We start from the raw sequence: 27090 nt of genomic DNA, 5'->3' as shown, positions 1-27090 counted from the left end.
TGAGTGAATGGGAGCCTTTAACACAAACAGGCCACTGAGCAGAAGAACCCAGAACCCACAGGGTGACGTGATGAATCCTTTAGCTGTAGAGTCACAGATGAACACATGAACCTTCAGCTGCAGAGTCACAGATGAATACATGAACTGTGTGAGGCTTCAGATGAAACATTGAGCTGCTTTTCATCCTGATGGATTCAAACAGTCAGAGCTTCAGTTCAGGCTGACGTGAATAAAGGCCACATTCAAGCAGCAGCATCCAGAGGCTTCATGCGATGGTGGACGAGGTCAAAGATCAAGGGAAGAATGAAGGCGCTTCCTACAGAGCAGCTGAAGAACGGGCTCATTCATTGGCTGCTGCTTCGTCAGGACGGAGGAAAACGTGCAGTGTCTGTGTTCTGGACACGTGAAGCTCTAGTTTGTCCCACACGTGAAGCTCTAGTTTGTCCCACACGTGAAGCTCTAGTTTGTCCCACATGACAGAGACAGAACCAGGAGCCACACGAGTTCCTGTTCCTCCACTCACATCATGGTTAATGAGGAGGAGGAGGATGGACACGTGCCGCTCCATTCCCTCTGAACACGTGAGGAACCAGGAGGAACCAGGAGCTGAGTCAAAGGTCGGTTCTGTGTTCTGAACTGAAGCATCTTTGAAAACAAGATTCAGCGTTTCTACAGACAAACGCTTCATTCACTCCATGAAACTGGTTTAGTTCTTCTGGATCCCAGCATTTAAATCTCAAATCATCGTCCTGCTTGTTGACGCCTCCTCATCTTCAAGGCTCCAACGCGTCCCTCAGTGATGATGTCACTTCCTGTGGCTGTGACACAGTGACAGGACGGGGACTCGCTGCTGAGGAGACGACAGGACGTCCTCTCCTCGTGTCCCGTTCTCTTCAGTCTCACCTTCATGAAGTCAAACACCAACGCTGATCTGAGGTCAGCTCTGCGTCTGAGGAGACGGGGCAGCGCTGAGACGGAACCAAGCAGCTGGGAGGTCCAGTCACGCTGCTGTGATCCTGCTTCTCTGGTCACAACCAAAAGATTTGCATCACTTCCTTCATTATTTCTGAATAAACCTCCAAAGATCAAACAAGCAGAAACTTCAGTTCGTCGGCTTTTACAGACTTTAATTGGATTAAATGAGGTTTAAAGGCCAAAGGGACAAAGTGGAGGAGAAATGGAGGTGTTCTGTCCCAGATGAAGGAGTCCACGTGAAGCCGGACTCCTGGAAGAACCTTCTGCTGAAGGAGTCGCTGGAGTCGGTCCAATGTTAAAGGAGAGTTCACCTTCAACAGAGGCACCGACATCTCAGGTCAACCTGAGGCTGAACACCTGGATGGTACCGGGTCGGACCTCCAGAACCTAAATCCTCCTCAGAGCTTTAATACTGGTCCATGTTGGTCTGACAGCAGGTCGACATCAGGCAGGTTCTGATCCAAAGTAACTCAGAGACACGTTCACAGAACCAGTTGAGGATCTGAGGATGTGGGGGCGACACTCCATTGGGTTTTCCTCTCCAACGTCAGAACAGACATGTGACCGTGTGTCAGAACCTCAGACTCTCTAGCTCACTTCTTCATGTTCACTGATATTGAACGCATCACGTCCAGGACGTCTGACGGCGTCAGAACCAAGCTGCACTTGTTTGGTTCTTACTGGGTCGACTCCTGGGTTCTTCCCGTCCTGAGTTGAAGCCTTTTCATTCAGACCTTCACATGGTTCCATTCATCATCTCTTTATTCACACACACTCACACATTGGCTCCGTCTCTGCACGACCAGAACAACACACCTTCTCCCTCTGGACCCGGTAACAAGCACCAGAACCAGCGAGTCCAGGCTCAGGTTTCACAGGGAGGGCGTTTAAAGGCCAAAGGAAGTGCAGAATCCCAGCAGAGCCATTATTTCCTCCTCCGTCCAGGAGCAGCTTCACATCAAACTACTAGTTAGGATTTCAAGAAGCTCTTTATTATCTGACGCTGGTTCTGGACAAACAGACATTTCCACCGGAGCAGAACTAAAGCCCGGTTCTAGCTCTGCATGAACAGGTGGAAGTTGGCTCTGGTGAACTCCTGGTGGATGCTCTCCAGCAGGACGTCGTCGTCTGGGCCCACGTCTGCTCCTCCGTCTGCGCCTCCTGCTGCCGCCGCTCGGACGCTCGGAGGGGGGTGGAGCTCCGGGCTGTAGCTGAAGCTGAAGGAGGTGCGGTAGACGAGGCCGTCGGACCGGACCAGAGCCAGCGGGACGGAGACGAGGCGCCGCAGAGAGCGCCAGCCGTCCCTGAACACGGAGACGTCCGGAACCACGCAGAGCAGGGACTTAGGAGACCTGAGGGAGAACCAGGAGAACACGGAGTCAGAGGCTGCAACTCAGGCTGAACCTGACCTGGGATCAGCTTCTCAGTGATGCAGAGATCTAGAAAGTCCTGAATGAAACCAACTGAGACCCAAAGGCTTCAGAGCCAAAGGTCCGGAGGTGAAGTCCCTGATCTAGACGTTCTTTGGACCTGAGATCGGAGCTGGTTCCTCCATGAAGCTCCAGGAAGCAGCAACGTTCCGTCCTGAGCTGAGCTGCACCACAAACGGATCATGTTCTGTGGCTGCAGCCTCTCACACAAACAGCCTCTGAGCCGCTGGGACCGGAGCAATGTTTGCAGAACCTGGTGGCGCCGCTCTGACTTCCTGCGACTCAGAGCTCAGCTGGACCTGAGGTGTGACGTCAGGGAGCATGTGTCAGAGACGCGTCCGTGTCTGAAGCTCTTCATGCGACTCAGCTCAGACGTTGGTTCAGAGTCTGATGAGTGGAGGGAACGTTGAGCTCAACATGAAGCACAGAGCGTTTGGGTCCAGTCGTGTCCAGAACCTGTGTCTCTGAGCGTCAGGTCTCAGCAGTTGATCAGAACTCACTACATCCTCCTCCTCCGTCCCTCCTCTCTGCATCATGTCTCACCTGAACATGGTCTCGGCCTCCGTGTTTCCAAACCACACTTTGAGATGAGGACTGAAGTTTTCTCCACTGACCTCCAGCGTGGCGACGTGTCCTCCACCGTTCACCTGCACAAACACAACAGCTTCAGTTCAGGACGGGTTTTTACGTCTGTGTCTCAACACAGTACATGAGTGTTCTTTGAAGCTACCTCTAAACCAGTGATAACTGGGAACGGACTGACTGGTGTCTGGACGCAGGCTGGACCCTGGTTAAAGGTGAACTCCACCGCTTCCACTCCAATGATGGTCCAACAGGCGCCGTCGCTCAGAACCACTCTGCTGGGTTCTCTGAGACTGGGCTGAGCCTGGAGAGATGGATATGTGAAGGAAGGAAGGAAGGAAGGAAGGAAGGAAGGAAGGAAGGAAGGAAGGAAGGAAGGAAGGAAGAGAAGGAGAGAGCCTGGTATACACATAAGAGACATTAAGGAAGGAAGGAAGGGAAGAAGGAAGGAAGGAAAGGAGAGAAGGAAAGGAGAGAAGGAGAGAGGCTGGTATAGACACAAGAGACATTAAGGAAGGAAGGAAGGAAGGAAGGAAGGAAGGAAGGAAGGAAGGAAGGAAGGAAGGACACATCAGGCGGCTGCGTCACCCGGTACTGGACGATGGCGTCGTTGCACAGACACAGGAAGGCGTGGGGCTCGTCTCTGAACTGGAAGCTGCACTTGTGGAGCTGAGAGACCGGCTCGTCCACGTCCAGGACGGCGTGCTGCTTGTTGACCTTACGGATCACCTGGTCCACAGGACGACAGAGGACACACTGATGGAGGCTCACACTGATCAATATGGATCTGCTTCAACTGATGTGACAGGAGGAAGGAGAAGCTGCTGACGAAGCTGCTTGTCACGATCGCACAGATGAGGACCCACATGCACAGCACGACACAGCTTGGAAAGTGATAGGAAGGTTTTATTCCAGGTGTGCGGGTTCAACGAGGACAGTCAGAGACGGCGTCAGGGACAGGCAAGGTTCATACGCGAGAGAGGTTACAATACCGGAATCGTCGAGCGTCAGATCGTGGTCAGGCAGGCAAGGTCAGCAACAGGCAGAACAGAAGACCAGGGCAGACAGGACAGGCAGGGATAAAGCAGGCTCAAAATCAGCAGTCAGGAACAGGGTACACGATATACGGCCGGACAGGATCAATGAACTGGACTATGACGAGGTACACACAAACAACGATCTGGCAAGGGACTATGGGAACAGGTGGTGGTTAAATACAAAGTGACTTGATTACTGATAACGTGCAGGTGTGGGTAATAACGACCGGTACTGACAGGTAACAGCTGTGACAACGGGTAAACAGGAAGTAAAGCAGGAACAGAAACCGGGAGTGCTACAAAATAAAACCGGAAATGGAAACTGGAACCAAAATAAAACAAGGAGCAGATCCAGAGACTGTGACACTGCTGAGTCATGATATGCTGAGTCATGATATGCTGAGTCATGATATGCCGAGTCATGATATGCTGAGTCATGATATGCTGAGTCATGATATGCTGAGTCATGATATGCTGAGTCATGGGATCTGTCCATTAAGCAGTGTTCTGTGTGGCTGATGGCTCATACTGACTTCTTTCTGCTCTCAAACACCACAGAACATTAAAGTCTGCTTCACATTAGAGTCTTTGTGCTGAACCTTTCTAGCTTCAGCTTCTTTGGGTCCGACCTCAACCTCCACCTGGTGCAGCAGAGGCCGCGTGGAGCGGAGCCAGGTCTCAGCTCAGTGTGAAGCTGATGCTGGTCTAGAACCTGGAACAAGCAGCTGCAGCTCACAGATTTACTGATTAAAGCAGCAGCAACAGAGTGTAACAGGATTAAAGGCAGGATGAGGCCTGTGTGGTTCTAACCCTCTGAGCCCTGTTCACCTTCAGGACCTGGACCCAGTGTCTGGGGCCCTTTGACTGGGCCCCACAACTTTAAAGACCTGTTTGAGGGTCAAGATGTGATTTTAGGGCTGTGGTTAGAATTGAGTTTGGGTTCAGATTAGAGCAAAGATTAGACGTCTGCCTTCATTCGTGATGGTTATTGTTAGGGTGAGGGGCTGTGTGTGTGTGTGTGTGTGTGTGTGTGTGTGTGTGTGTGTGTGTGTGTGTGTGTGTGTGTGTGTGTGTGTGTGTGTGTGTGTGTATGTGTGTGTGTGTGTATGTGTGTGTGCGTGCGTGCGTGCGTGTGTGTGCGTGTGTGTGCGTGCGTGTGTGTGTGTGTGTGTGTGTGTGTGTGTGTGTGTGTGTGCGTGTGTGTGTGTGTGCGTGTGTTACCATAGGTGGTAGAGCCACTCCAGACTCGGTGCACACTAACTGGACCACACATCCGTAGCAGATGAAGCCTTCACTCAGCACATAGTCCCCCTGGTCACGCTGGGCCTCGGCTGAACACACACACACACACACACACACACACACACACACACACACACACACACACACACACACACACACACACACACACACACTCCTCTAAACTAACAGACTTTTTCCACTGCTCCACACTTTGTTTCCCTCCATGAAATCGCACAATAAAGACAAAACCAGGAGGAAAGTGAAGACAGAGCGCTTACTGGCGGCTGTCAGTTAAACAAACCTCTTCACACAGAGGGTGCATTAATGCTGGGTGGCCCAGAGGATGTACTGGTTAGATACCAGTGACCACCACTAGTCTCAGTTCAGGAGACTCTAATCAGACCTGAGCTACAAAGGGACACACGTGCAGCAGCAGCTGATGTCAGATGTGTGTGGACGCTGCCGACGTCTCCACCTTCTACACTTTCCCTGAGGGAGTTGTTAATATGAAGCTGCGACGTCAACGTGAGCTGGGTTTAGACCAGGGGTCGGCACTCCCTGGTGTCCCTGCTGGTTTTCCAACTCTCCGTGCTGATCACCTCCATCAGGCGTCAGTCAGCTTTTTCAACTGGCTGAACACAGCTGGGCCACGTATTCAGCGGTAACTGGGGCAGGGAGAGTTGGAAAACCAGCAGGACGGCGGCCCTCGAGGACCAAGTTTTAGACCAGCGTGAGACAGGTCAGTTTTACCCTGATGATGTGTTGTTGCAATAATAATTCCAATAGTAACACTCATGTGGCCATAATGCTGACTGGGTTAGGTTACTGGTCCGGTGCTCACTGGTGCCGTACCCATGGTGACGGTGAAGGCCGTCCACTGCCTGGCGCTGGCGATGAAGCCTCCTCTGTCCACACACAGGTAGCGCGTGCTGACGGTCTGAGAGCGGAGCCGGTTGAACAGAGCCACTCTGGAGCACGAGGAGATGCACACTGACAGCGGCGGTCAGGGGTCAGGTTGCCATGACAACCCCCGTCACTGACACAAAGCCTGACTCACGGTCTGCGTTCTTCATCGACTGCCTCTTCTGCGACGGTTTGGAGATGACTTTGATCATGCGGCTCTGGAAGGAGCCCACTTCCTGTCGGTTCCCCACAAACAGCTGCAGCAGCAGCCGGAAGTGCTTCCTCTTGTCCTGGTCGGAGATGAACAGCGACTTGGCACAGGCGAACATCTGCCACAGGCACAAACAGAGGCAAGCTTTGATGAAAAATTACAGCTTATTAATAATCATTAGATGTGTGGAATAAAGTCACCTCATATACAGTAAATAGATGTTGCTCAACTAGGCTAGACTAGACCAGCCTCGTTCCCACCCTGGTTCCCAGCCTCGTTCCCACCCTGGTTCTCCCTCTGGTTCCCAGCCTGGTTCTCACCCTGGTTCTGAGCCTGTTTCCCAGCCTGGTTCCCTCTCTGGTTCCAAAACCAGTTCCCACCAATGGTTCCCAGCCTGAATCCCACCCTGGTCCACAGCCTCTTTCCCACTCTGGTTCTGAGCCTGGTTCACACTCTGGTTCACACTGTGGTTCTGAGCCTGGTTCACACTCTGGTTCACATTGTGGTTCTGAGCCTGGTTCACACTCTGGTTCACATTGTGGTTCTGAGCCTGGTTCCAAACCCTGGTTCCCTCCCTGGTTCTCAGCCTGTTTCTCAGCCTAGTTCCCTCCCTGGTTCCGAACCCAGTTCCCTCCTTGGTTCCTTCCCTGGTTCCCTCCCTGGTTCCCAGCCTCTTTCCCAGCCTCTTTCTCAGCTGGTTCCCTCCCTGGTTCCCAGCCTCTTTCCCAGCCTCTTTCTCAGCTGGTTCCCTCCCCGGTTCCCTCCTTGGTTCCCTCCCTGGTTCTCAGCCTGTTTCTCAGCCTAGTTCCCTCCCTGGTTCCGAACCCAGTTCCCTCATTGGTTCCTTCCCTGGTTCCCTCCTTGGTTCCCTCCCTGGTTCCCAGCCTCTTTCCCAGCCTCTTTCTCAGGTGGTTCCCTCCTTAGTTCCCTCCCCGGTTCCCTCCTTGGTTCCCTCCCTGGTTCTCACCCTGGTTCTCACCCTGGTTCCCTCCCTGGTTCCCAGCCTCTTTCCCAGCCTCTTTCTCAGCTGGTTCCCTCCCTGGTTCCCTCCCTGGTTCCCTCCCCGGTTCCCTCCCGGTTCCCTCCTTGGTTCCCTCCCTGGTTCCCTCCCTGGTTCTCACCCTGGTTCCCAGCCTCTTTCTCAGCTGGTTCCCTCCCTGGTTCCCTCCCTGGTTCCCTCCCTGGTTCCCATCCTGGTTCTCACCCTGGTTCCCTCCTTGGTTCCCTCCCTGGATCCCTCCCTGGTTCCCTCCTTGGTTCCCTCCCTGGTTCTCAGCCTCTTTCCCACTCTGGTTCCCTCCCTGGTTCCCACCCTGGTTCCCTCCCTGGTTCCCATCCTGGTTCTCACCCTGGTTCCAAACCCAGTTCCCTCCCTGGTTCCCTCCCTGGTTCCCATCCTGGTTCTCACCCTGGTTCCCTCCCTGGTCCTCACCCTGGTTCCCTCCTTGGTTCCCTCCCTGGTTCCCTCCTTGGTTCCCTCCCTGGTCCTCACCCTGGTTCCCTCCCTGGTTCCCTTCCTGGTTCCCTCCCTGGTTCCCTCCCTGGTTCTCAGCCTCTTTCCCACTCTGGTTCCCTCCTTGGTTCCCTCCCTGGTTCCCTCCCTGGTCCTCACCCTGGTTCCCTCCCTGGTTCCCTCCTTGGTTCCCTCCTTGGTTCCCTCCCTGGTTCCCTCCTTGGTTCCCTCCTTGGTTCCCTCCCTGGTTCCCTCCCTGGTTCCCTCCCTGGTTCCCTCCCCGGTTCCCTCCCGGTTCCCTCCTTGGTTCCCTCCCTGGTTCCCTCCCTGGTCCTCACCCTGGTTCCCTCCCTGGTTCCCTCCCTGGTTCCCTCCCTGGTCCTCACCCTGGTTCCCTCCCTGGTTCCCTCCCCGGTTCCCTTCCGGTTCCCTCCTTGGTTCCCTCCCTGGTTCCCTTCCTGGTTCTCACCCTGGTTCCCTCCCTGGTCCTCACCCTGGTTCCCTCCTTGGTTCCCTCCCTGGTTCCCTCCCTGGTTCCCTCCCTGGTTCTCACCCTGGTTCTCAGCCTCTTTCTCACTCTGGTTCCTTCCCTGGTTCCCTCCCTGGTTCCCTCCCTGGTTCTCACCCTGGAGTCGGGCTGTTCCTCAAACATCAGCTTGAAGACGTCTGCCTGGCTCTGCCGGGAGCTGTCCAGACACATGTAGCCACACACGGGGTTCAGAGCGTCTCCACCGTCTGCGGCTGAAGGAAGAAGCAGAGACGGGAACTTCAGAACGTTGAGAGAACCCGGCGTTTCACTGCACCGTTCTCACCTTTCACACGTTCCTGCAGGAGTCTCCAGCCGTGGCCGCTGACGTAAACACAGGGAGGAGGGCAGAAGAACCTGCAGACGCACAAACTCCAACATAAACCTCAGGACAGACTGACCATTAGTACTGAGAACACGGAACCTTTTCTCGTTGCCGTAGGACTTCTGGGCCACCTTGGCGTGGAGGATGAGCACGGTCTGGTCTGTGTGAGATCCGCTCCCCAGAAAAGGGCAGCCTTGAAAACCTGGATCCAGTCTCCTGCAGGAGAACAGTCAGAAGCAAAAGGCAGTAATGGGTTCACCTCCATGTTTAAACCAATGAGGTCATGAACAGTCACATCTGCATCAGCAGCTCCAACACGGCCGGCACCAGAACCTCCAGAACCTCCAGAACCTCCAGCTCAACCCAGTGAGGTGAAAGCGGCGCTGTGTGAAGCTTCAGTTTGTCTGTCTGTTGAGCAGCAGTGAGAACCATTCACTGTGAGCAGACAGAATTAACCAGTTCACTGAGGGAAAAGCTGAATCCTCCACCGCTGACTGAGACCACGGAACCCTAATGCAGCTGTGATCTCAGCAGCAGCTGTCACATCAGCTGAGCTCTCTCTCAGTAGCTGCGTAATGAGCTGCATCTTCAGCGCCGGAGCTGGAATGTTCCTCATAACCCAGACTGTTGACACGAGAGGAGAGGGAGGATCAAAAGGAGCCCAACAGCTGTTTGAGGCCGAAGAGAAAACATCAGAGAGAACAAGAACAATCTACACGTTCATCCTCATGTTTTCATCATGAATCTGAATAAATGAACCACTTCAAACAGGAAACCTCCATTTATCTGCTGTGTCCTGTTTTCTGAGCAGTGGACAGTCGCTCACCAGCGTGTCAACTGCAGTCTTCAAAGGTCACAGGTCAAAGGTCAGTGTGTGAGGAGTTCAGATGGTGTGGTATTTTACACTGTTCACACAGAACAGTCTAAAGACTGAGTCCCACCGAAGCTCAGCCACAAACGCACAAACAAAAGGTCCTCAGATTCAGACCCTCAACATTTTAAACCTCAAACCAGGTTCAGTCATGAAACAAACAACAACCAGTCGTCGCCTCCAGAACTCTATCACAAGCGCCACCACAGAGATTTACACAGGAAATGCCAGACATGGACGTGTGCAACGCGGAGAACAGGTCACAGAGAATCTGCTGCACTGAGAGGACGGAACTCCACAAGAGAGACTTCAGTTAAAACCAGCGGTTTTAACACTGAGTTCCAATGAGAAACAACCTCGACCTGCTGAGTTTTTAGTTTCCACCCAGTGTTTAAACGTGGTCTGTAATGACTGTGGTTCGGACGTCAGTGAAGTAAGTGAGAAAGTACACGAACTGATCCTTTAAGCCTTTTCTTCACGTCTCTGAACCTGAACTCAGACACTCGTGCTGGAATCCGGACTCCGGTTCGGGTTCCTCGCCCCGTTTCTGGGCGGGGGAGCCCCCCCCCCCCCCCTCCTGGGGTTTAATACCCACCACCGTCCCTCCACCGCCGCATTCCAGCAGCGCTGAGGCGAGAGAGGTCACGGAGCGGGAGCGCGCATCGAACCCACAGCCCTGGACGCATTTCCCGTCCACGCGCTCATTCCTCAGGTTCCGGATAAACGAGCAGCGGTGATCTCGCCTTCTCTACAGGGACTAGATTCGGTTGAAAACGAGCCGAGCCGAACCGAGCCGAGCCGAGCCGCGCTGCGCGTCTCACCTGTCGAAGCCTCCCGCCGCCGGTGCGTCGCGTGCGTCGCGTGCGTCCAGCAGCGTCTCCAGGTGAGTGAGCGGGCTGAGCGGCTGTGGGGACGCGGGAGGGGGCGCGAGGAGCCCGGCGTGGGCCTGGGAGAACCCGGACCGGAGCCCGGATGCTGTAAACAGGACGAGGAGAGAACACGGAGCTGCTCGGTCGTTCTTTGAACAGAAGCCTTGTTTATATTGACGAAGGAACGTCGCGTTACGTCTGGGAGAACTGAAATGAAAGCTTCTGATTTTGTGTTAAATCATAAGTGACACCTGTGAAGATGTGGTCTTTTACAGCTGACTGATGATTCAGTAGATCAGTGTTGGAGCTTTAACCCACTGGTGGATGTGGAGGTGAATGTGAGTGGAGGCTCCCACTGACTGCCTGGAGGTGACGCTGGCGGAGCAGGAGTTCATGGGCCCAGTGTTCAGCTGGTTCTGAACATGAACCGTTTCTCCTGTATTCACTCGCTCACACACACTTTATCAGACCCAGACCCTCTGATCTAACGTCCTGCCTGAGAACCGGTCCGGTCTTTGGTTCCCTCTGGCTCCAGCTCAGGACAGATTCGCTCCCCGTCGACAGAGAGGCAGCGAGACAGGAAGGAAGGTAGACAGTGAGTGAAGCAGGAGTCCACATCTGGCTCCAGTTTAAAGCCACTAAAAGTGCTGAGACCAGCTGTCACTCAAACCCTCAGCCCGCCCACAGTCAGCCTCAGTGGAACCACAGGGGGTCTGATGCAGGAGGTCGGAGCTGCCGGTGGGTGTGTTCATAGATAAAGGACTCACTGTACGAACTGAGGAGCTTTTCTCTGTGTTGAACAGCTGTGTCCATTCACGGTGCGTTTGCTGAGTGTGAAGCCCAGCTGTCAATCATAACGACCATGTTCTCATATTGACTGTGAAACGTGGACCAACTTTACTCTGACAGACTGGTTTCAAGTTCAAAGACCATGTTCCGTTTTAATATTTCTAACTGCGTGAAAAACCGACCCACTGCAGCTCCAGCTCTAATCAGCTCATCCCAGTGGAGGTTCTCTGACCCTCAGTCCTGATGGAATGAGACACGAGGTCAGAGACCCTGATGTGTGGCCACCGGCGTCTAATCAGCCCATCCCTAATGAAGCACACAGAGGAGGAAGCTCCTGTAAACACATCAGCGCCATGATCTCATGATCCGATGCGTTCCCACCACCAGGCAGAGCAGCTGCTGGACGGCTCTGAGTGAACTGGACCTGTGGGCTCCACTCACCCGTCCTGGGGTCGTGTCCGGTGTCCAGCTCCTCCATGATGCTGTGCCTCCTTTCTGTGGGTGGACGGGGCTCTGCTGCTGGTTTGACTGGGAACGCGCTCCAGGCCGGATCAGAACCCAGTTTAACAACCCGTTGGCTTGGCTTCGCAGCTTGATGGTCTGTTGAAGTCAGAACCTGCTGGATCCATTAACTGTGGACGCTCGTCCTAAACGCTTTTCAACTGTTTGTGTGTTAATGGTTTACAGACGTTGTGAAATGAGGTAATGAAAATCTGCCAGTCAGTGACTCGACCTTCATTGATATTAACCTGTGAAAACACCACAGATAAAAGCTTTTCACTGCTCTCAGTGGAAACTGACCTGAAGGGATCAGGCTCCTTCTGGGATCCTGTGCTGCAGGTTCAGGTTGCGTCCATTCACGTGTTCCATGATGCTCAGTTACGTCCAGGTTTCACCTCAGAGTCCGGAGAAACGTCAGACGTCCACCAGTCGCAACGTTGGTCTGTCTGCAGCGAGTGTGTGAGTGTGTGTGTGTCTGCGTGTGTGTTTGCTCTCCATCCTTATCAGGCCGTGTGTGTGTGTGTGTGTGTGTGTGTGTGTGTGTGTGTGTGTGTGTGTGAGTGTGTGTGTCTGCGTGTGTGTTTGCTCTCCATCCTTATCAGGTTGTGTGTGTGCTTGTGTGTGTGTGTGTGTGTGTGTGTGCGTGTGCACGTGTGTGTGTGTGTGTGTGTGTGTGCGTGTGCACGTGTGTGTGTGTGTGTGTGTGTGTGTGTGTGCGTGTGCGTGTGTGTGTGCGTGTGCGTGTGTGCTCTCCATCTCAGACCCTATCAGGCCATGTGTGTGTGTGTGCGTGTGCACGTGTGTGTGTGTGTAGATAATCACCTGTTGCTGACTGCAGCTTTCCCACACTGATCCTCCACAGATCCTGTACGTTCAGACGCTGTGTTTTATGTTCAGCAGCTGCTGTTTGCTTTGTATTAACATTTAGACCAGGATCTGAACACACTGAGCAGCGCTGTGCAGCTTCAGGTGGGAACCTTCATGACACGCTCTAGCTTTAAATGCAGCGTTAGTACAAATGGTGAGAAGTCGTACAGTCGGAGGAACAGGTGACGTTGTATGTTTGCTCCTCGTTCACACTAATGTTCCTTGTAGAACCGACCTGAACCTTCGCTGCTGGAACCCGCCTGTATGTGATGCCGTTCACAGCGACGGCAGAGGCCGTCATGACGGTGGTTGGAAACTGACAGCAGGACTCTGTGTTTTCTATCAGGCAGCTGAAAAAAACAGACGCCGGCGCCACAAACACAGATGTGATGTTTGCTGCAGTTTGTGTTGCTGTGACAGGTGAAGTGGGATCTGATCCCTGAAGCTTCGTCCAACGGAGCCACAGCTAAAGAATAATGGGGTCTAATACGAATATGAGTAGTTTCAACCCTAATCCTCCAAACGTATCAATCCTCTCAACTCACATTTGTTCAGGCAAATAGAAAAACTATGTCTGAATCCTGGGAATGATGGAAAACACAGACAACACAGTCATCTTAAGTGCAAACACAGGTTTTGGGTAGGATTTCTCTTTATTCTTGGTGAGAATCTAAAGGGAGGCAACAACAAAAGAGTATCTATAAGAGAAGCTTTGGATTGTGGGAAATATGAACCAAAGCTGTCATTTTAAACGTAATCAGCAGTTTGAACAGTAGGACTAATGAACTACAGACCCGTTCTCCAGCTCAGCTGATAATTACTTCCTTTCCAGCGGCCGTAGACGTTCTGGACATCAGGGACGGTTGCAGAGGAAATCTGGAAAGTGCATCATTGTGTTCTGGTCCCTGGTGTCAGAACCAACAGGAAGCTCAGATCTGACACAAGCTGCTGTTCAACGTCCTGTAATGGGTTAAAACACAGAAATCTGCTGTCTGTTCACTGATCCTCAACGTGCACAAATAGAAGAGTCTCTAATAGAGGACGACATCATCACAGGCTCTACTCAAGTTGAGGCACTAAGCTGCTGCTCTAGTCGAGGTAGTTAATGTGGCGCTTGGAGAAAAGCTGCATGTTCAGAGAACATTAAGCAGCAGATGAACAGAACTGAGCTGTGACCTATAGCGTTCAGGACAATGGAGGACGACTCTACGATTCTGACAGAATGTGAAGAGTGACCGTCAGCGCTGCAGGTCTCAGACAGAACCTACATTTACACTGTGTGGGATCAGATGAATTAGAGGATGCAGTATAACTGAGTATTTGTGCTCGACAGCCTCGCTGAGCTGCTGCAACAAAAGACCAGACTAGAGCAAATCCAGCAGCTCCCTTTACAGCCAGACTTTAAAAAAAACGACGTTGCTTCATTTGCCGTTGATCTCACGTTTGTGCCTAAGTCAACATGGGCCTCTGCTCTTTGACTCCTGTCTGACTCCTGTCTGACTCCTGTCTGACTCCTGTTTGACTCCTGTCTGACTCCTGTCTGACTCCTGTTTGACTTCTGTTTGACTTCTGTTTGACTCCCATTTGACTCCTATTTGACTTCTGTTTGACTCCTGTCTGACTCCTGTTTGACTCCTGTCTGACTCCTGTCTGACTCCTGTTTGACTCCTGTCTGACTCCTGTTTGACTCCTGTCTGACTTCTGTTTGACTTCTGTTTGACTTCTGTTTGACTTCTGTCTGACTCCTGTCTGACTCCTGTCTGACTCCTGTTTGACTTCTGTTTGACTTCTGTTTGACTCCCATTTGACTCCTATTTGACTTCTGTTTGACTCCTGTCTGACTCCTGTTTGACTCCTGTCTGACTCCTGTCTGACTCCTGTTTGACTCCTGTCTGACTCCTGTTTGACTCCTGTCTGACTTCTGTTTGACTTCTGTTTGACTTCTGTTTGACTTCTGTTTGACTCCTGTCTGACTTCTGTCTGACTCCTGTCTGACTCCTGTTTGACTCCTGTCTGACTCCTGTTTGACTCCTGTCTGACTCCTGTCTGACTCCTGTCTGACTCCTGTCTGATTCCTGTCTGACTCCTGTCTGACTCCTGTTTGACTCCTGTCTGACTCCTGTCTGACTCCTGTTTGACTCCTGTTTGACTTCTGTTTGACTCCCATTTGACTCCTATTTGACTTCTGTTTGACTCCTGTCTGACTCCTGTTTGACTCCTGTCTGACTCCTGTCTGACTCCTGTTTGACTACTGTCTGACTCCTGTTTGACTCCTGTCTGACTCCTGTTTGACTCCTGTCTGACTTCTGTTTGACACCTGTCTGACTCCTGTCTGACTCCTGTTTGACTCGTAGGTCCAGACTGAGGGAGGTCCACGCTGGAGCATGTGGCATCAAACTGCTGCTCAGTAAATCTGAGTAAAGACAGGAGAGTAGGTGCTTTAAGTTAGTTCACAGCAGTGATGGATAGAACAGCAGCAGGCGTCACCGTCACCTGGTCACGGAGCCCCTGAGCTCAGCGAGGCCCATTGTGGGGAACTAGAAGCTGGTGAGAGACCGGCGTTGACAGACGTGTGGTGAACAGCAGCAGCAGCAGCAGCAGGAGACAGGAGTGGTGTTTGAGGGGAAAAGAGGCAGACTGAGGAGGCTTTGTCCTACACACACACACACACACACACACACACACGCACACACGCACGCACGCACGCACGCACGCACACACACACACACACACACACACACACACACACACACACACACACACACACACACACACGTCTCCTCTGTGTGCTGAGATAAACTTTACTTGACTTTATGACATTTTCCAAATCTTTTCCTGAACCTCCTGAACACTTATTAGGTTTCTATTAAACTACATGTGCTCAGTGCAGACGTTTCCCGTGGTCTCGTTTTCATCACACTAACATAACATAACCCACAGAGACGCTACTGTGTTAGTGATGATGGGAATATAGAATGACATTCAAACCGCTCCTTTAGTCCAGCTCTGAACCAGAACCAGCTCGGACCAGGATCTGGACCTGGTTTGTGCTGAACGGAGGCACAGAGGACCCTTTGTCCTCAACTGTGGGCCTCAGGGCTCCTGATGGTGTTTTTCTACATAAGGCCTGGACCGGTCCTACTGTTAAGATGAGTTATTAAAGGATCAGTGCAGGTGGTGCTTGGGTTTAGACAGAACCTGGATTCAAAGCTTAGGATCAGACACACACTGATCGTATTCATACAGATGATGTGCTGCTGCTGACAACAAGAAGATGGTTCCATCAATAATGTTTAAAAATGACCCAAATGAAATGCACCCAAAATTAAATAGAGATCATAAAGAACAGATATCATCACTGACGAATGTTAATAACTGCTGGAAATCAAAAAGGCATAAATAATGTGCGCCACATGTTTGGCCGGTTTCTGATGCTCCTGAAAACGTGAGACGAGACGAGACAAACAGACACAAAGAGACAACGGAGCCTTTGTGCTGCTTAACTCTGATCCGAGCTGAGCCGGCGCCGACCACCATCAGGAAGCGATAAAGAGGAGGAGCCTCTGAGGTCCCAGTGAAACGAGGCCTGTTTGACTTGAACGTGTGCCAGGAACATAAACACTTTCCACACGTTATCATTACGCGTGCTGCAGAAACGACTCAGCAGGTTAAAGTTCATCTGCAGCCTCATATTAGCAGCACTCACAGGTGTGTGGAGCGTTTCACGACGAGGCAGTTTCACCGTCATCTGCATCTGGACACGAATCAAAAACATGTTGAAAGCAACTTCAAACTGTGGAGAACCAGGTTCTGCTCTGTGCATTTAAATCCTCACAGCTAATTAACGCGTGCTTTCCCGTGATCTGTGCCTCCAGAGTCCGACCCAGTCCCACTTCCAGCCAAGTCTTCATCAGGATGAAGATGAGCGCGCTCAGAGCGCTGTGTGGCGTCATGCTGCTGTCCCTCGCTGTCCCGACCAGCGCCAGGCCCAAAGCAGGTCAGACACAGAACACACCGTGAACCACGGAGTCAGAGCCCAGCGCATCCACCAAACCACCACCACACGAGCAGCTCATAGCTCATTCATGAAGGAAGGTTTAAGACAAAAGCAGGTGCAGCTGAAGTCAGGCTGAACTGAAACACACACGTGTTTCAGTTCAGCAAGACAAACAAGACAAACAAAAACAGAACATGATGTGTTCAGGAGCGGACGCTCCACCTAAAACTAGATAAAACTACATTTATGGCAGCAGGCAGAACCACCGGTACCAAGCCCGTTGGGTCTGATAGGTGCCATGAGAATAAAAGGAATCTGTATAAAATACAACCAGCAACGACGTGTCCTCGGCCTCTGACTGCATCTGTTCTCTGGTTCTTAGATTCACAGATTTACAGACTCAAACAACCAATGTTTACAACACGCTGGCTGTTGACCCACATCCACTGTAAACATGTCTGCATTTGGTCCCCAAGGTCCTGATCAGAAGTGTAAGTCCGGTCCAGTGGATCTGGTCTTCCTCATCGACAGCTCCCGCAGCGTCAGGCCGCACGAGTTCGAGACCATGAGGAAGTTCATGATCGACATCCTCAACACGCTGGACATCGGACCGGACGCCACCAGAGTGGGAGTTGTCCAGTACTCCAGCCAGGTGCCGACCCACGACCGCTGATCATTATTATGTGTACAGACATGTGAAACGGTGAACGGACTGCTCACCTCCTACTCCTGCCTCTACTTCCATCTATGAGGTCTGATGACGGGTCAGACACTGGCCTCTACTAGTAGTAGATCAGCGCCTCTACTAGTAGCGGGTCAGCGCCTCTACTAGTAGCGGGTCAGCGCCTCTACTTGTAGCGGGTCAGCGCCTCTACTTGTAGCGGGTCAGCGCCTCTACTAGTAGTGGATCAGCGCCTCTACTAGTAGCGGATCAGCGCCTTTACTAGAAGTGGGTCACCGTCTCTACCTGTAGCGGATCAGCACCTCTTATTGGAGCGGGTCAGCGCCTCTACTTGTAGCGGATCAGCGCCTATACTTGTAGCGGGTCAGCGCCTCTACTAGTAGCAGATCAGCACCTCTTATTGGAGCGGGTCAGCGCCTCTACTAGTAGCAGATCAGCGCCTCTACTTGTAGCGGGTCAGCGCCTCTATTAGTAGCAGATCAGCGCCTCTACTTGTAGCGGGTCAGCGCCTCTACTAGTAGTGGATCAGCGCCTCTACTTGTAGCGGGTCAGCGCCTCTACTAGTAGTGGATCAGCGCCTCTACTTGTAGCGGGTCAGCGTCTCTAGTAGTAGTAGATCAGCGCCTCTACTTGTAGCGGGTCAGCGCCTCTACTAGTAGCGGATCAGCGCCTCTACTAGTAGTAGATCAGCGCCTCTACTTGTAGCAGATCAGCGCCTCTACTAGTAGCGGGTCAGCGCCTCTACTAGTAGTAGATCAGCGCCTCTACTAGTAGCGGGTCAGCGCCTCTACTAGTAGTGGATCAGCGCCTCTACTTGTAGCGGATCAGCGCCTCTACTAGTAGTGGGTCAGCGTCTCTACTAGTAGCGGGTCAGCGTCTCTACTAGTAGCGGGTCAGCGTCTCTACTAGTAGCGGATCAGCGCCTCTACTAGTAGTAGATCAGCGCCTCTACTTGTAGCAGATCAGCGCCTTTACTAGAAGTGGGTCAGCGCCTCTACTAGTAGTGGATCAGCGCCTCTACTAGTAGCGGATCAGCGCCTTTACTAGAAGTGGGTCACCGTCTCTACCTGTAGCGGATCAGCGCCTCTTATTGGAGCGGGTCAGCGCCTCTACTTGTAGCGGATCAGCGCCTCTACTTGTAGCGGGTCAGCGCCTCTACTAGTAGCAGATCAGCACCTCTTATTGGAGCGGGTCAGCGCCTCTACTAGTAGCAGATCAGCGCCTCTACTTGTAGCGGGTCAGCGCCTCTATTAGTAGCAGATCAGCGCCTCTACTTGTAGCGGGTCAGCGCCTCTACTAGTAGTGGATCAGCGCCTCTACTTGTAGCGGGTCAGCGCCTCTACTAGTAGTGGATCAGCGCCTCTACTTGTAGCGGGTCAGCGTCTCTAGTAGTAGTAGATCAGCGCCTCTACTTGTAGCGGGTCAGCGCCTCTACTAGTAGCGGATCAGCGCCTCTACTAGTAGTAGATCAGCGCCTCTACTTGTAGCAGATCAGCGCCTCTACTAGTAGCGGGTCAGCGCCTCTACTAGTAGTAGATCAGCGCCTCTACTAGTAGCGGGTCAGCGCCTCTACTAGTAGTGGATCAGCGCCTCTACTTGTAGCGGATCAGCGCCTCTACTAGTAGTGGGTCAGCGTCTCTACTAGTAGCGGGTCAGCGTCTCTACTAGTAGCGGGTCAGCGTCTCTACTAGTAGCGGATCAGCGCCTCTACTAGTAGTAGATCAGCGCCTCTACTTGTAGCAGATCAGCGCCTTTACTAGAAGTGGGTCAGCGCCTCTACTAGTAGTGGATCAGCGCCTCTACTAGTAGCGGATCAGCGCCTTTACTAGAAGTGGGTCACCGTCTCTACCTGTAGCGGATCAGCACCTCTTATTGGAGCGGGTCAGCGCCTCTACTTGTAGCGGATCAGCGCCTATACTTGTAGCGGGTCAGCGCCTCTACTAGTAGCAGATCAGCACCTCTTATTGGAGCGGGTCAGCGCCTCTACTAGTAGCAGATCAGCGCCTCTACTTGTAGCGGGTCAGCGCCTCTATTAGTAGCAGATCAGCGCCTCTACTTGTAGCGGGTCAGCGCCTCTACTAGTAGCGGATCAGCGCTTCTACTTTTAGCGGGTCAGCGCCTCTACTTGTAGCGGGTCAGCGCCTCTACTAGTAGCGGATCAGTGCCTCTTATTGTAGCGAATCAGCGCTTCTACTAGTAGCAGATCAGCGCCTCTACTAGTAGCGGATCAGCGCCTCTTATTGGAGCGGGTCAGCGCCTCTACTTGTAGCGGATCAGCGCCTCTTGTAGCGGATCAGCGCCTTTACTAGTAGCTGATCACCGTCTCTACCTGTAGCGGATCAGCACCTCTTATTGGAGCGGATCAGCGCCTCTACTTGTAGCGGGTCAGCGCCGTAGCGGCTCTCGGGTTCTTTCTGCTGTGTGAGTGTCGCCTCTCGCTTCAGGTCCGTACGGAGTTCTCCCTGAAGGAACACAGCGACGTGGACAGCATGGTGAAAGGCATCAACCTGATCGTCCCTCTGGCTCAGGGAACCATGACCGGACTCGCCATCAAGTACATGATGAACGTAGCCTTCAGTCCAGAGGAGGGGGACAGGCCCAAGGTTCTACTGATACCACAGCCTTTACTGCCTGTTCTACAGGCGCTCATGTGTTCAAACGTGGGCGCTTCCTGCCCTCAGCTCACAGTGTCGCCGCCCTCAGGTTGCTAACGTGGCCGTGATCGTGACTGACGGACGCCCTCAGGACCGCGTGGCAGAGGTGGCGGCCGAGGCCCGAGACAAAGGCGTGGAGATCTACGCGGTGGGAGTGGCCAGGGCCGACATGGCGTCCCTCAGGGCCATGGCCTCGCCGCCGTTCGAGGACCACGTCTTCCTGGTGGAGTCGTTTGACCTCATTCACCAGTTCGGGCTGCAGTTCCAGGACAAGCTCTGTGGTGAGAATGCAGGAAACGCGACGCTCGGAAGCAAATGTCCATGTGTAGTGAATTCTTTATGTAATTAAAAACACAAACTGAGCCTGAAGAGGGTAAAACTCTACAGACACACAGACTTTTCATCACAGCCTGCGTTTCCTTAGGCTGCTTTTCTCAGCAGGAGACGGAAACGAGGAAAACAGCAGAAACAGAAAACAAACCAGTTCCAGTTTCTGTGTTTTGGAGGCTTTAACTCCTGACATTGTCTCTTTCATCCTGCTTTCCTTTTATTTTGGAGTTAAATCTGAATGTGACAAAGTGTTTTTCTACATAACCTGGAGCCTCAGGTTGATGCTGACTCTGAGCCTGTTGCAGGTGTGGACCTGTGTTTGGAGTCGGATCACGGCTGTGAGCAGGTGTGTGAGAGCAGCCCAGGATCCTTCCACTGCCTCTGTCTGCCTGGATACACGCTCAACCCGGACGGGAAAACGTGCGCAGGTAGTGGAAACGGGCCTTTAGGCGTTTAACTGAAGTGTGCGTGCGACTAACACACAGAAGAACCGAGCTCCCTGCTGAGCCAGTGAACAGCTGATCACACAGTCCACTTTTAACCTCAGTGTGTCACTGAGTTGTGATCCAGTGAACACTGGAATTCACCAGTGTGTGATGATTCCCAGATCATCCCATTCCCATTATTATTATTATTCAGGATATGAAGGTGCCAGCTTTGTTAGAGGCTGTGGGGCGTTTTTATGTTACTGGTTTTGTTCCACGTGCAGACGAGTGAGTCTCGCTGTGTGTTTCAGCCATCGATCTGTGCGCTGAGGGAAAACACGACTGTGAACAAATCTGCGTCAGCTCCCCTGGTTCCTTCAGCTGCGACTGCAACAAAGGCTACGAACTGAACGAGGACAAAAAGACCTGCTCAAGTTAGTTTTACCTCACGCCTGCTGTAAACACGCATGTTGGGACGCACACGCTGCCACTGCATCGTGTCATCGTGTGATGACTGTAGTGACACAGTATTAGGAGAGCATGATTTTATGCTGTAGATCATAATTTAAATCATCTTCCACTGTCACGTCACTGATTGGCTTGATTCCACATTGCTCCACATTGAACTGGGTTCATGCCTTCACAAGCTGCTGCTGTGGCGCTCGCTGTGCGTTTGCACATGTTCTGACCCGTTTCGCTGCTCTGCTCCCTCAGTGATCGACCACTGCTCCTTTGGGAACCACAGCTGTGAGCACGTGTGTGTGAGCGTGCTCAGCGGGTACCACTGCCGCTGCAGCGACGGGTACAGGCTGCTGGAGGACGGCAGCAGCTGCCGAGGTAGGAGCTTCAGACACGGCACGAGGTCACGCAGCCGCAGCCCCTCATTTCATCTGAGCATCTGCATCTGAACCATTCTTCCCATTTCTCGTTAGAGCCACACGTTGCTTCACTTGCACCACAAGCTTTTGTTATTATAGCATCATCAGAGCATCATTCAGTCTGATTATCACTGCTGCAACGATTGTCATAATACAGTCAAAACCTGCAACGCAGGAGAGCAGAGGCCTGAACACCGCGGCCACAACCTGCACACGCTGAGGAGAACACGCACCACAACACACAACACGCACCACAACACACAACACGCACCACAACACACAACACGCACCACAACACACAACACAACACACACTCTGTCATAAAAATTCTCACCAGCACCAGCAACAACTGTGCGTGTGTGTATGTGTGTGTGTGTGTGTGTGTGTGTGTGTGTGTGTGTGTGTGTGCGTGCGTGTCTGTGTTCATGTGTGTGTGTCTGTATGTGTTTGTGTGTGTGTGTGTGTGTGTGTCTGTGTGTGTGTGTGTGTGCGTGTGTGTGTGTGTGCGTGCGTGTCTGTGTTCATGTGTGTGTGTCTGTATGTGTGTGTGTGTGTCTGTATGTGTTTGTGTGTGTGCATGTGTGTGCATGTGTGTCTGTATGTGTTTTTGTGTGTTTGTGTGTGTGTGCGTTTCTGTGTGTGTGTGTGTGTGTGTGTGTGTGTGTGTGTGTGTGCGTGCGTGTCTGTGTTCATGTGTGTGTGTCTGTATGTGTTTGTGTGTGTGCATGTGTGTGCATGTGTGTCTGTATGTGTTTGTGTCTGTATGTGTTTGTGTGTGTGTGTGTGTGTGTGTGTGTGCGTGTGTGTGTGTGTGTGTGTGCGTGTGTGTGTGTGTGTGTGTGCGTGCGTGTGTGTGTGTGTGTGTGTGTGTATGTGTTCCTGTGTATGTGTGTGTGTGCGTGTGTGTCTGTGTGCATGTGTGTGTGTCTGTATGTGTTTGTGTGTGTGTGTGTTCCTGTGTGTGTCTGTATGTGTTTGTGTGTGTGTGTGTGTGTGTGTGTGTGTGTGTGTGTGTGTGTGTGTGTGTGTGTGTGTGTGTGTTGTTTAGCCATTGACCTGTGCGCTGAGGGGAAACATGACTGTGAGCAGATCTGCGTCAGCGCTCCGGGCGCTTTCACCTGCGACTGCCGTGACGGACACACACTGAACGAGGACGAGAAGACCTGCACACGTTAATCAAACACACAACTGATTCCACAGGGGCTCAGCTCACATTTAGCTGTGAATCAACCTATTTCTTCTAGTGACTGAACAAATGCAGCCTGACACTGTTCAGCAGAAGGCAACTATTGTTGTATGATTTTTAATGTATGGTTTTAGTTATTTTCCTCTCGTAGGTACGAGCACCATGAAAGATCAAAGCAGGTCGGCTACATTTAACTACAGAAGTGACTTGTCTGTGATTTTAGCCGTTGACCTCTGCGCTGAAGGAAAGCACGACTGTGAGCAGATCTGCGTCAGCGCTCCGGGCGTCTTCACCTGCGACTGCAACAAAGGCTTCAAACTCAACCAGGACAAGAAGACCTGCACAGGTGAGTGATGCACCAGCAGCAGTGAATGCATGAACAACTGGCACCAGGCGTGACCTGAGCCGCGTCTTTGCAGACATGGACGTGTGTAACACCGTGCAGCACGGCTGCGAGCACCAGTGTGTGAGCACCCCGGGCTCCTTCCACTGCGTCTGTCCTGAAGGACAGCTTCTGCAGGACGACGGCCGGAGCTGTGGCAGTAAGTGCTCTCAGGGTCAAACCAGTTCACGCCACTGCCTTTTACTGGGGACCGAGGGCCGCGCGGCTCAAGGGCTGGAGATGTTAGGAGCCGAAGCGAAGCCGAGAGGCCCCAGGGTGAATGTGTGAGCGTTTGCGTGTGTGAATGGGTGAATGCAGTGTTTGAGCACCACCAGGTAGAAAAGCACCTTCAAAGCAGAACCGGTGACCATTTGTTCCTGCTTTTCTGGAGGATCCTGAGTCTGTTCACCCTTTGAGCCTCTCTCTCTCCTCCAGCCTGTAAATCTGCCAACATCGACCTGGTGTTTCTGATCGACGGCTCCAAGAGCGTCCGACCCCAAAACTTTGAGCTGGTGAAAAAGTTTGTGAACCAGGTGAAGGATGCTGGAAGTTTGTTAATAAAGCTGATAACATATTGACATGGACGGGATTCGTTTACCTGCTCCCCTCCTCCTGTGCTCCAGGTCATTGACTCTCTGGACGTGTCCGCTCGCGGTACCAGAGTCGGCCTGGTTCAGTACTCCAGCCGGGTCCGGACAGAGTTCCCACTCAACATGTACCACACAGCCGAGGAGATCAAAGCTGCCGTCCTGAAGGTAAAGCCGGCAGCTTTGAGTTTCCATTCATCTCCGCTCCACTAAATGAGCTGAACAAAGTGGACGGGTTTCAGCTGCAGAACCGGGCGCTTGTGTTTGTTTAGGTCGACTACATGGAGAAAGGTACGATGACGGGTCTGGCCCTGAAACACATGCTGGAAAACAGTTTCTCCGCAGCCGAGGGCGCTCGTCCCAACGTCCCCCGGATCGGACTGGTCTTCACCGACGGACGCTCCCAGGACGACATCAGCGAGTTCGCCAAGAAGGCCAAGGAGGCTGGTACTGAACGCGGGTCGAGCCTGCGCCGGGCCGGAACCGGGCCGCAGACGTGACTGAGGGCTTGTGTGGTGTTACAGGCGTCACCATGTATGCTGTGGGCGTGGGGAAGGCAGTGGAGGACGAGCTCCGCGAGATCGCGTCGGAGCCCGTGGACAAACATTTCTATTACACCGCAGACTTCACCGCCATCAGCACCATCGCAGAGAACCTCAAACTCAATGTCTGCCCAGGTACGACGCCATTGAACCTGTAGGTTAACATTAAGATGTGGAAACTCACTGGAACTGAGGCTAAGATCCAGACAACAACAAAGTACTAACGGCAGCAAAGCACAGGTTCAGAAAGCTGTGCTTTTAGATGAAGCTTCACCAGTCTGTCTCTCACATCTTGAGTTTGGCTCCACCTACTGACAAGAACCAAAACGTGCCTCGTAGAACACAGGGTTCCCACAGATTCAGCGTGCAGTCGATTGAAATGTTACCGTACAGACTTCCTCCTCGTGAGGTTCAGCTCAGTTCTGTTCCTCAGAGGAGAGTCAGGGGGAGATCGAGGTGAAGGACCCGTGTGCCTGTGACAGTCTGGTGGAGTTCCAGCAGGCCACAATGAGCAGCCTGGCGCAGTTCACGCAGAAACATATCCTTTAATGCAGCACCAGCACAATTATCCATAATCAGTGGGCTGTTTGCAGAAGACGTCTTTATACCTGCATTCTGTTGTTTTCTTCCAAAAACAGACTAATATTTTATCAAAAATGGAAAGGCCAAATACATTTTGACATCAATTCAACAATTTATTGATATATATATATATATATGTTGGTGAAGCATTTCCTATTTAATTATGATTGGTAGCAACTCAATCACAAACAAAGAAAAAAACAAACCTGGGGAATCTGACAAATCCAGTGATGCAATAAAAATTATTAATGAAACTTCAAAACTGAAGAATAACCCTTAAACATCTGTAACACATAAATAGACCAAAAAATCAAAAATCAAAAGCAGGCCTCATCCCTGTTTCCACCAGTAGTTTTAATAACATTATTCTAAACGTGAATTCAACTAAATACAATCCTGAAACAGCACCTGATCCACATCAGATTAGATTCATTTACATGTTGTTACAGTGTGTCTTTAATATTCCTTAATGAAATGTTAACTGGCTGCGATGACCACTCGACTGGAGCAACTTGAGAACCAGCTTCTCTCCAGGAAGTGACCCCAACAGGCTGAAGAGGAAGCAAAGAGGACGAGAGTCTGAATGAGGAGGACGACGGCAGAAGAACTCCCACACGTACGAAGCGCTTTTCCAAAAGGCGACGTCTTCATCACTTCAGTTCCTGTCCTTCACTGTAAAGTACAGAACTCGTGAAGAAGAGACATTTTACCATATTATCAATTTTCACTGTCCCTAGGAAGCATAAAACATATAAATGTTATATACATGTACATGTTAGTTTCAGTGAGAACAACGGCGTAAATGTGCTAACATAGTTTTTATGAGAGGACGGAGACGTTCAAGAGACCGACACGCGCTGATCGTGTGGGTTAAACTTCTTCTGGGTGAAACGTACTCTCTCAGTTCACCTTGGGCCCTATTTATACTTGAACTACTTTAAATATGATGTATTTATAGCTGTTTTTTTACCAACAGTAGAATAGAAAGTAAAGTCCAGTTGTGGAAGGATGAAGTGTTGTTACCACTCACAATGGTTCAAACCATTGGACCAAACTGCTTTCCTGTAGAAACTAGACGGAGGCTTTTTACATGTGACCTAGGTTTGGTTTTTAAAAGGGAAGTATCTTCTGGTCTGTTGATCCACTATAACAGAAGTATTCTAATCTTAATGCATATGGGCCTAAATAGAACAAGTTCAACTCTGTGCACTTTGTACATTTTGCCTTCATCCTCTTTTCATATTGTTCACCTTCCGAATGTTCCAGCTCACGGTCTCTCTGCTTCAATGGCGGATGAAACCCTTTGTGGGTTCATCACAGAGTCTGTAAATGAATGTGATCATGACAACTGTCCAACTCTAAGCTTTGTATAAAACCTTTGTATGACCACCACAAAGTTACTCCCCTTTGTATTTGAATACATGTATATTTTTTACCTTTTTGTATTTTTATGATAAATCTTTGTATTACAGCACAAAATAAAAGGAGGAACCTTAATTTCTGAGTGACAGTCTTTGGCAAAAAGCCTGGAAACACAGTCCAGACTCATATGTAGAGAGTCCAGTTTGGATATGAAAGCGCTCTGGAGAATCCATGAAGAGTTCCAGCACGATGCCAGGCTTCACGTTTGTGTTAGAACACCTCGCTTTGCCTTCATCAGTGCCTCTGGAACAGACACTGGGCTTAAGGAAAAGGTGCACAGGTCCTGTCTGTCTGTGGCAGCTTAGTCAGGCCTTCAGGAGGAGGGTGAAAACCAGGGTCGCATGTGGGATCAGCTCTAAACATTGAACTAAACTTTTGCTTGTTGACCTGTGACAACAGCATCTTTAAATTGACCACAATAATTACACCAATGAACAGTTTGCTCTCATGGCCACAGTGAGTTTTGTTGTTTACAAATTCAAATATCATTAAAATCTTGCAACCATTCGAAGCACCTGAAGGCCTGTAGCTTATTCCTTGTGGAGCCATGTTTGCTTCAGTCAAAGAGCAGTTCCATGGGGATCAGAGCATCGGTACCAACAATGACCTTTAGTGCTTTTCTCTAAAGGCACGTTTGTTCTAGTTTGTTGAACGTTGTTCAACGTTTGACAGATATGAATGATAACTTCCTTCTCCTCACACTAGAAAATGTCATAAATGTATAAATAAATGTATTTATTATTATCACAGATAGAAAGAAAACTGTCCCTCACATTATAAAAACCAGACCTGAATTTAATTAATTAACCAAAATAGCCAGTAACAATGTGTCCTAATTTAGA

At 51.3% G+C, this 27090-nt stretch overlaps 2 protein-coding genes across 4 annotated transcripts; one reads left to right on the top strand and one right to left on the bottom strand.

The window, feature by feature from the left end:
• Nucleotides 1-1945: 1945 nt before the first annotated feature.
• LOC114855492 (recombination signal binding protein for immunoglobulin kappa J region-like) lies at nt 1946-12170 on the bottom strand. The gene is made up of 13 exons (XM_029150670.2): nt 12015-12170; nt 11655-11813; nt 10377-10530; nt 8784-8900; nt 8646-8716; nt 8459-8574; nt 6324-6498; nt 6119-6256; nt 5246-5355; nt 3576-3716; nt 3136-3291; nt 2949-3052; nt 1946-2327 (listed from the first exon to the last, which is right to left on the bottom strand). The coding sequence occupies exons 2-13, from the start codon at nt 11689-11691 to the stop codon at nt 2030-2032; spliced, it is 1617 nt and encodes a 538-aa protein (XP_029006503.1). The 5' UTR covers nt 11692-11813; nt 12015-12170; the 3' UTR covers nt 1946-2029.
• On the top strand, nt 9790-26323 carry matn4 (matrilin 4). Of its 3 annotated transcripts, none has more exons than XM_055508986.1 (17): nt 9790-9988; nt 16457-16578; nt 17055-17230; nt 19705-19863; nt 19964-20195; nt 20550-20672; nt 20981-21103; nt 21384-21506; nt 22596-22718; nt 22957-23079; nt 23153-23275; nt 23551-23648; nt 23739-23870; nt 23975-24149; nt 24227-24379; nt 24678-24782; nt 25309-26323. In XM_055508986.1, exons 1-17 carry the CDS (start codon nt 9963-9965, stop codon nt 25365-25367), a joined length of 2175 nt encoding a protein of 724 aa, XP_055364961.1. In that variant the 5' UTR covers nt 9790-9962; the 3' UTR covers nt 25368-26323. The 3 variants fall into 3 exon arrangements, with proteins under 3 accessions (XP_055364961.1, XP_055364962.1, XP_029006500.1); XM_029150667.3 differs by lacking the exon at nt 9790-9988 and adding an exon at nt 10115-10438; XM_055508987.1 differs by lacking the exon at nt 22596-22718.
• The last annotated feature ends 767 nt before the right edge of the window (nt 26324-27090 follow it).

Source organism: Betta splendens, chromosome 5 (assembly GCF_900634795.4).
Source record: "Betta splendens chromosome 5, fBetSpl5.4, whole genome shotgun sequence".
In the NCBI taxonomy this organism is placed as follows: Eukaryota; Metazoa; Chordata; class Actinopteri; order Anabantiformes; family Osphronemidae; genus Betta; species Betta splendens.
The sequence above is the reverse complement of the archived record's forward strand: the minus strand, read 5'-3'. Positions and strand labels throughout refer to the sequence as shown.